General features: G+C 23.8%; 1 protein-coding gene across 5 annotated transcripts; it reads right to left on the bottom strand.

Annotated features, from left to right (window-relative positions):
- Nucleotides 1–270: 270 nt before the first annotated feature.
- Nucleotides 271–10,076, bottom strand: LOC122710928 (cyclin-dependent kinase-like 4). Of its 5 annotated transcripts, XM_043929187.1 has the most exons (7): nt 9,861–10,015; nt 5,524–5,797; nt 3,587–3,776; nt 1,573–1,920; nt 985–1,251; nt 719–877; nt 271–540 (listed from the first exon to the last, which is right to left on the bottom strand). In XM_043929187.1, the coding sequence occupies exons 2-7, from the start codon at nt 5,571–5,573 to the stop codon at nt 397–399; spliced, it is 1,158 nt and encodes a 385-aa protein (XP_043785122.1). In that variant the 5' UTR covers nt 5,574–5,797; nt 9,861–10,015; the 3' UTR covers nt 271–396. The 5 variants fall into 5 exon arrangements, with proteins under 5 accessions (XP_043785122.1, XP_043785119.1, XP_043785124.1 ...); XM_043929184.1 differs by lacking the exon at nt 5,524–5,797 and having other exon boundaries at nt 9,861–10,076; XM_043929189.1 differs by lacking the exon at nt 5,524–5,797 and having other exon boundaries at nt 9,845–9,993.
- Nucleotides 10,077–10,260: the final 184 nt, after the last annotated feature.

A 10,260-nucleotide genomic window follows, 5' to 3' on the forward strand; every position in this document is an offset into this window, starting at 1 on the left:
AATCAATATTTTTTTAAATAATAATTAATAAAATTAATCACTTGCTATAAATATATATACTTTCTAATTACATTAATTATTAAATTATAATTATTTCATAACACTATTACAATATATATATTAAGTATGATAATACAACATTCCTTTTGTACAAAATTTTATTTTAAGATATACATATAATATATAACATACATACAATAAATATGTATATATGGAAATCATATTAATTAAATAAAATCTTTTCAGAAATTAGAAAGACAAATGTGCAAAATAAAAATAAAATATATTAACAATTATTAATTTATAATGAAAGTTTATAAAGTTTAAATAAATAGATAAATAAATATATATGTATATATATACATATAAATATATTACAATCACAGAGGAGCTTAATTAGAACCTTTTAATAGTAGGCAGGTGATCAAAATTCTGTTGATAATTCATGGAGGAGCTTTTCGGCCGATTTTCATTTTGACTGTGTACCGAAGCACCAGCCTTAGGAAGTTGTGGTAATACCATTTCATTGCTATTACTATTCTACAATAAAATAGATATATTAGAATGTCTTTAATAACTTTGTTAATTTATTATATTTTTTAGTATATCATTATATCATATTTTTTAGTAATACTTAAAATATTTTTATTATTATAAATATCTATATAATCATAATTAGTTAATTAATTATTGTAATTTTGCAATTTTGCAAACATACTTGTGATCGATCCCGATTTTTTTTAAGTTTTTCAAATTCCTCCATTTCCGCTTCAGGCATTTTGAAATGAAAATTCTCAAAATAAAGATGTTGTAAAAGTTGTTCACAGGACCATCTTTCATCAGGATCTTTATCCAAGCACTTTTTGAGAAAGTCAAGCTGTTAAATTCAATAAATAAAATTTGTTATTTCAAATTTTTAATCATTTTATATAATTATTATAAATTAAAAAATATTCTTAAAATAAAAAAAATTTAAAAATTTACTTGTAAAATTGTATTGCCTCTCTTTGGTAGAACAATTTCGAGAGGAATAAGAGTTTGAGGTGTTGGTAAAATTATACCAGCGAAAAATTCGTTTTGCTGAAAAATAGCTAGATGTCTTGGTAATAAGTCACCGATAGTTCTTCGAATTAAGTATAATTGATCCACATCTGATTTTCCTGGCCATAGTGCTTCTCCACGTATTAATTCTGCGAAAACACAACCGATTGCCCATACATCAACTGGTGTACCGTATTGAGTATCTCCGACCTGTTGAAAAATATCTTTTTAATATATAATATTAAATATTTACTATTGTCTTATTATTCTAATTAAAAATTTATTATTAAAATGCAAAAATATATGAAATCTAAACAAAAATATGCTCTATATAAAATATATTTAGAAAAATAATTTAAGAATAGAATAATAATTTTATTAGTGTGCTTTATTAAATTAATATCTATATTAATTTCATTTTATTTTAATTAATTCATAGCTATTACACAAAATATAATAAAATAAATTTAACAATTAAAATTAATGAACTATTAACAAGTAAATATAGAAATATTATATAAAAAAAATTACCAATAACTCAGGTGCTCTGTACCATCTAGTTGCGACATATTCTGTGTAATTTTCACCAGGACTGAGCATTCGAGCGAAACCGAAGTCGCATAATTTTACCACGCCATCGCCTGTGATTAAAATGTTTTCCGGCTTTACATCTCTATGAACGCAACCCAATCGATGGCAATATGCGATGCCCTGCAGTATTTGCCATGTGAGCTGTTTTGTAGTGATTTCCGGACACCCACTCGGATATCTCTCCATCTCATTTAATAACGTATACTCGCAATATTCAAAGACTAGATGTAATTTCCGTTTCCGCCTGAAGACCTCCAGAAGATTGACCAGATTTGGATGTTTAAGATTCTGCAAACCATTTATCTTTACAATCAAAGAATTTAGGTTTATAAAATATATAAAAGCTTAGAAATTAGAATTATCAAATTGAATAATTAATCAAAAATCATTACTACATTAAATGATTATAAAATGTAAAGATATAAATAAATCACAAAATTATTATTTTAGAAATATCAATTTCATTCGATTATGTAGTAATATTTTTAAAATACTTTAATATAATAATATTTAAAATATAAAAAATTATAAATTATAAAGATTGAAATATTTGATATATAATACAAAAGATAATATATATATATATATTAAAAGAAATTTATTATATTATTATATTAAAAGAAAAGATAATATATATCAAATAATAACATTATGTTAAGAATTAAAATAAGAATAGCTATTTTTTGCAAAATTGCAAAAATGCTAAAATATACTTTATAATAATAATATATTTAATATTATAATTATATTTTATATATTAATATATAAAATATATTTGCTAAAATATACTTTACAAAGCAATTCTATAAAGATAAATATGTATGAAAATCCTGTAACCTTAATAAGAATAAAATCTATATATATAATTTTTCTTTTCGACTTATTATCAGAGCAGATTTTGCTATTAGAAGTTGCATGGAAAGAAAATCATTAACATCATGTCCTGAATTTATTGTGAACATGAAGGAAAATATCCTTGAAATGAAATGTCAAAGTAGAATGGAGGCTCGTTTGAATGTGCATATGTTTGGAAGAAAACCTTCCGATTATTTCGATAAGGCTAGGTTACTCAGAACACGCTAAGATATTGACCGCCACGGTATTGACCGTTGGCCACTTCTTGTAGTTACCAAGGAATTTATGCTTTTACTTTATTATATAAAATTATAAACTTTCTTTCTATGAACTGATTAATTATTTGTCTAAAAAATCTAAGAAACATCAATTTCATAATTGAAATCAATAATACGATAGATTCTCGATATTTTTAAAGTAAAATTTTTTTATTCGAGACGAATAACGAATAGAAGCTTTAGTATCTTTAAGCTGCAAAAGGTCGTTCACCTGGAAATATATGGAGGGCTAGAGTCATGCTAAAGGAAGAAGGAATTAAAGGCAAGAGGCATGTTAAATAAGATGAGAAAGGTTTATGGTGCCTATTTTCTTCTTTTTTCTGTTTATTCTTTTTTTATTAAATATATATATATATTTTTTTTTTTTGATAGAAAAGAAATCTCTTTTTTTCTAATTTAAATATATATGTTAAATATTGAAACATATATAATGTTAAATATTGAAACTTTTATTGTATTATACAATTTTCGATTATTTTTTATCTACTTATCATCTAAATATATCATGTTAATATATTCTGTATGTATCAAATATCAATAAATAATGATATGTACATTTTTCAAATGATACTTATAATAAAAAATATTAAAAGATATGATACAGAGATTTCAGAACTATATTTATTGTTTTATTTATTAAATTTATATATACCATTATAAATAAATTGAACGATAGTGATTATTAACATGCAGTGATTGCAAGAACAAAATATTTAATGTGGTAATAGATATATATTCTTATTAAATTAGATTTTTTTCAATTATAAGTATTTGTATAAAGCATAAGTTTATTTATTTTTATTTATGACGTAATCACTGACCTTAAGGAGTCTTATTTCACGTAGGGCAATTTTGCGTATAAGAGGATCATCTTCTGTTTGTTGGAACTTTTTTACAGCTACCAATTTTCCAGTTTGCCGATCTCTACACTGGAAGACTACACCGTAGCTACCCTCTCCAAGACGCGCTAGTCGTTCGTATCGTTCCATCGCCTTGCTCGGCGCGCGTGACCTATGAGAAAAATAATTTCTTTTATAAATAATAATCACTCTGTGAAATTGATCACGAAATATAATCTTATAGACACATAAATATATAATTCAATATGATATCGTACTTAAATATTAATTACAATAATGATGTTGGTCACATTAGGCAACAAATAGAATTGCTGACTATATATTTATACATGTGATATGAGGTAATTATTTCATTAAATCTATTCAAAACCGATTTTTAAAAAACAATGTACATAAATCCACATTTTTTTTGTCATAATACACATTTCACTTGATGTATATGTGTGTCACTAATTATATAGATTATATAGATACTGCATACTGCACGATGCGTCATTATCGAAAGAACTATGAAATAGCAAAAAATGTTGAAACATCGTGGATATTTTTTATACCGAAAAATCAACAGCTCTATATTATGATATGTGACACAGTTATAAGTATGATACGGATGTTATCTTCATATACTATGACACGTGAATGCACGCGTGTTTCTATTGAAGTGTAATGACAATCGCGATTTATAGGATGCATCCTTCACATGAATTAATATGGACTAACATAATTGCTAATTTTCAATTCCAATAATTCATAATTTATACGATTGAGAATAAAGACAATATTAATGATAATTTCATTGTCATAGAATAAAGTAAAAGAAATTTTTAGAAAAAAGCGCAAGTTGTGTATTTAGTATTCAGTAATGTTGCTTTAAATTGAAAAAAAAAAATAAAAATAATTTTTCAAATAAAAAAGAATAATTTCAATTATAAATACACTTGAATTTGAAGAAGCAAACATAATTTAAAATATGTATAATTTTGATAATTGTCGATGGACACATATGTCGCGGTATTTGAGATCTTCCGAGAAGAAAAGCAAATAAAACCAAAATTTCTAGCGAAATTTTGGGCTCGTACCCACTTTTTATACTTGGCAAGGCATGGCAAAGAAGTGAACTGCTGCGTAAAGATCATGCTATCACTATAAAGGTTGCAAACCACACTGTATTCTCGACGATGACCAAGGGTCAAGCTCTCCTATTTCGCCTTTATTTGAATCGGAACTTACAGCGCAAGCGCTCTTAGAATAGAAAGAATATCTTATATTGGCTATTTTGCGTTAATCCCAGTATTTATATTAAAAGCTTCTCATATTATTTCTTAAAGTGAATAAATATTTCAATAAATTTTTCTATATTTTTTGTTATATATATTATTTTATATACATTATATACAATAATTGATATTTTTTATTTTTTATGTCAATTACATTGGTACTTATATAGAGTTTTATTTTTGAAATAATTAAGATCGAACTTAAATAGTCAAGAAATACATTCAAGAGAATTTTCAAATTTCAAAGAATTTTCAAATTTAATTTCATATAAAAATAAATTTTAAATAAAAATATTTTATTTTACATTTATTTTCATATATAGAATAACTTTCTACAGATAATTTATTTATATTTAATTGACATTAGTCAAATTCATTTGAAAAATTATAAAATATAATTTATTCGAAAATGAAATTTCAAAACGAAAAAATTTTATTTTTATCAACTCATTTTCATACTAGATAGAGTCACTATTTATGTTGTTATTTTTGTACATATTGTATATAAGTCCTATAAATTTTCAATGAAAATTTTTCACTTTATATCTTTATCATTGATAGGAATTTGAAACTATAAAATTGAAATTGATAGAATATTTAAAATTTTGTAATGCGACTTACCAAAGTGGCACATGCTGCCGATAATTTGCGAATCTTAAATCGTTGACCATATCGAGACAAGTGGAAGCACTTCATCAGCATATTCGTGTCTTTTTAATATAACCAAAATCAATGGTTTCAGGTATTTGTTAATTTAGCAGCGCTATCATTAAACATTTAAAACGGTATCAACTTTAAATCGGCAGAAAATGCATCGCTACCATTGAAAGGTTAAGGTGTTAATTAAAAACGTTTCAACGGCTCTGCAATTGCATCCATTTAGTTGCATCTGCAACTAAATTCACGAATCAAATATCTATCAACTTCAAATCAATGGAATATAATTATATTTATTAATTATATGTATTGTAGATTATTTTATAAAATTTGAAAAATTGAAGAATCGTAAGAAATATTTTTTTTGAATCAGGAAAAATTTTATTTTGCAATTGAAATAAGAATTTTAAATTTTATAATTATTTCAAATAATTTTATTAAATATAATTTTCAAAACTATTTCAAACTTCTATTTCAAAGAAGTATTTCTACTTTTAAATTACATCAATATCAATGACGTTGTCAACTATGGCCTACTTAAACAATAAAATGAATACTATTGCCATTATTCTCATCAAATGAATTGCGTGTTATCGTCGAGTGAAAAATAATTGAATTGATTTAAAATGCCTGGAATATTTGAAAATTAAGTTCTCGAAAAAAACTGCATGATTGTTTTGACCTTTTCTTTCATGTCGCATTTATCTTCCAATCATATTTTTTCCACATAAAACACAAATTTTATTATTTTGAATTCTATATGTTTTAAATATCTGCTACAATATGGATCCATAATCCCACATTCTCAAAATCAATGAAAATAATTCATAGAAAATATGTATTTTTTCTATTAAAAATAATCAATATTATAATGAAAATGAAATTCAAATTAATTATCAATTTAATAATTTAAACTTCATGATAATTTTTAACAATGAAATGAATATCAACGAATTTGATATGAAACAAATTCTTGTATCAGAAAATCCACAATTGTGTAAAATAATACTACAACAATTGTATGCAAAATTAATTAAATGCAATAATTGTGCAATAACTGTAACAAAAAAAAATTAATTGATTTATAATATATACATAATACATTGTGAAAATAAAATACATAATTATAATTATAAAGAATAAAATTATAAAGAGTTATTTATAATTGTATAACGTTTTTTCTATATTATTTTTTATTTTTTTTTTAGCTTTTATATACGTACAAGAATCCGAGAATAGCATTCATGAGATTTCGATGGCGAAGCACCTTTATCGTTGAACATACCGAGCGCTACTAAACTTGATGAAAGACTACTTTGCGTTGTTGTTGAACTCTTGATTATTGACAATCGATATTAAGCTGCTACATTGTCTATGTTTAAATAATTACCATGAACCAGGTTGAATTGTTTTTAGCATAATAATAAAACGCCGAAAGTTATGTAATATTTCTTCGAGTGTAATGAACTTTAACAATTTCGTTAAAGATACGAAAAGAGAATTTATAATTAAAGGAAATTCCGTCTATTGATTGGTTATACATGTATACAAGAAAGAGATCTATAAAATAGATAAGATATTTATAATTAATAACAGGATGATGCATTTTAATGAATAGTTTACTCATGAAATAAAGAATCTTTAAATAAATTGATGATTTAATTGCAGTAACAAGCAATAAAAAATGTTTGTCTGAAAAAAAAAAATTATTTTATTATTTAAATCATATGAAAATCACAAATGTTACTTTTATTTTTTTTTGATTGCAATTTTTGTTATATTATAAATGAATAGCTATGCGAACGTTCATATGTTTGTTTCTTACATTGAAAATATAATTATTAAGAACATTGCAAAACTACTTTCATATTTGTGAGACAAACTTTTATTAGAATATAATATATCTATTAGAATATAAAATTTCATTGAAAATATCCTGTTTATTGTAATTATATATAATTGCATGGTTAACATTGATTACAATTATGTATATCATGTTTTTAGTTTTAAAAAATAGAATAAAACTTATACAAAATTAATATAAAAATGAAAACAAATTTATAAATATTTTAAATATTTTATTCTAAATGTTTTATTTAGTCAATTGTAAAATATTTCGTATGTATGATGTTATTTGATTCAAACATATTTAACAGAATTGTAAATTTTTATAAAAAACTTACCTCGAAATAAAAGAATTAATAAATCTATAATAATTATAGATTGCAAAAGTTTTTCTAATAATTCTAGGAGTGATTTTATAAAAATGGAATTTAGCGTGATTGATGAATCAAATGATAATTAAGAGTTATTAGTATGATAGAAATTTCGGATCCATGATGTCACATGATCAGATTATCTGTAGGATACTGGTTAAGAAAAAGGATGAGTTAGAAGAAAGAAAAGGAAATCTGTAATAAGCAAAATATGCAAGAGATAAGGACAGAAACAAAGTAAAAATATGGAAATCAGCGCCATCTTCAGAGTGCTGTAAATGAAACTATATAGACAAGGAGAACAAATAATAAAAGAAGGATAGAGATAAAAAAGAATTAATCATCAGCGCCATCTCCTGAGTGTTTAAGATATTTCTCTAAAAATTTTTAAAAAAGATGGCATTCATATTCAATTCTTATTTTATATTACCTTACCTTTCAAGAATTATTTTTAATACTCGAGAGATGGCGCCACCAATACTCTTTGCAATATCTTTATCCTTTTCTTAATATTTGCTTTCCTTGTCTAGTTAGTTTCATTTACTATGAAGAGATGGCGCCATTAATACTCTTTGCAGTATCTTTATCCTTTTCTTAATATTTGCTTTCTTTGTTTAGTTAGTTTCATTACTATGAAAAGATGGCGCCACCAATACTCTTTGCAGTATTTTTATCCTTTTCTTAATATTTGCTTTCCTTATCTAGTTAGTTTCATTTACGATGAATAGATAGCGCCACAAACACTCTTTTCGTTATCTTTATCCTTCTCTTATTATTTGCTCTCCTTATTTAGTTAGTTTCATTTACGACGAAGAGATGGCATTAGTTGTTCAATTTTTACCATATTTCTGTCTTTCTCCTATTATTTGCTCTTCTTATCTGTATTTTTGCGTTTTATATTTCATATATGTTATATATGAAATTTATATTTATTTATATGTTATATTTCATATTTGTTTTTTCATATTTATAATGCTAATACTGTTTTTAGCGCATGATCACAGATGAAATATAGGATTTCAATTCAATATACTTCCGTCATTTTAAAACTCTTTCAAAACTACGATATACTTTAATTTTGAATATAAAAAATATAAATAAAAAAATTTAAATAAAGTCGGAAGCCTGACCTAATAAAAGGATTAAGAAATAATTTTAAAGAATTGATTTTATCGAAAAACGATATTATGTAATATAATATAATAATAATAAAAATATAATAACATGGATTGTTTCATAATAATTAATATATATAATTATGTATACAATATGATATTTTATATACATATAAATATTTAGTAATGGAATATTTATTTTTTTTATTTATAATTTTATTTCTTTATTGAGAATATTAAAATTAATATTAAAATTCTAATTTTCGAAAAAAAATGTATGAATATTAAATCTATTCTATACTTTGTCTGTGATATCATGTATATAATATATACATCTTGCGTGTTTAAACTATGTAAGAAATATTGATCGATTCAATTCAATGTCAAAGTCACGTATCCTGAAAAGAATCTTCCGGTTATGGTATTTCTTAAGTATTTTATATATTCTTACTCATTTTAGTCTCATTCTTAAGAGAAGAAAGTAATTTAATACAAAAATAAAATTGAAGAATAAAAACAAACATAATTTATCTCTCCCACTTATAATTTTAATCGAAAAAGTTTTTTTTTTGATTAAAAATATTATTATAAAGTTATATTAAAATATATTCAAAATAAAAAAGAAGATAAAAATATATTGACTGGAATATAAGTTCCAAGAAAAAGAAATATTGCAAAACAACTCAATATTTTTCTTATAATTTTTAAACAAGTTTGTTATTCTATTATCGAAAAAAAAAAATATCAACTATTAAACGAAGGAAAGGAAATTTTATTTAATTTCTAACAAATAAAGTTTTCATCACGAAACAATAAAACACAATTTTTAAAACTTTTACATGAAAAAAATAAATTTTTTTCTATATTAAAAAATACTTTTTTACATTTCGTGACTATATTTTAAAAATCTTTATATCTTTTATATATAAACTTATAAAAAGATAATACACATACATATATATATATTTACCTCCTTGGTAGCAAAGGTAGTGTGCTACCGAAAAGCCAAAGCTTCCTATCTTGGAGCCATTTGTCCATGCGAAAGCTTCTCAAAGAAATCTCGTCTGTTCCATGGAATATTCAAGATACATTGTCGTCGATCTGATTCTTATTGTCGGCATTATTGACAAAAACATGTATGGCAGCGGTATGTTTCACCAGTAAACCGAACCGATTAAACGTTCAACTACCATTTGTTTAACTACGTCACTATGTCTGATCGATAATTCCTACGAGTTGCTAGTTGAACCTGTTATAACTACTTTACTTATATTTATCTATTTGTTTATTATATGACGTCATAATAATGATACTTGAACGCGATATTTCCATTTGTATAAAAACTGAAGTATATTCGAGAAGAATTTTTA

Source organism: Apis laboriosa, unplaced genomic scaffold (genome assembly GCF_014066325.1).
Source record: "Apis laboriosa isolate Shangri-la unplaced genomic scaffold, ASM1406632v1 scaffold167_cov148, whole genome shotgun sequence".
NCBI lineage: Eukaryota > Metazoa > Arthropoda > Insecta > Hymenoptera > Apidae > Apis > Apis laboriosa.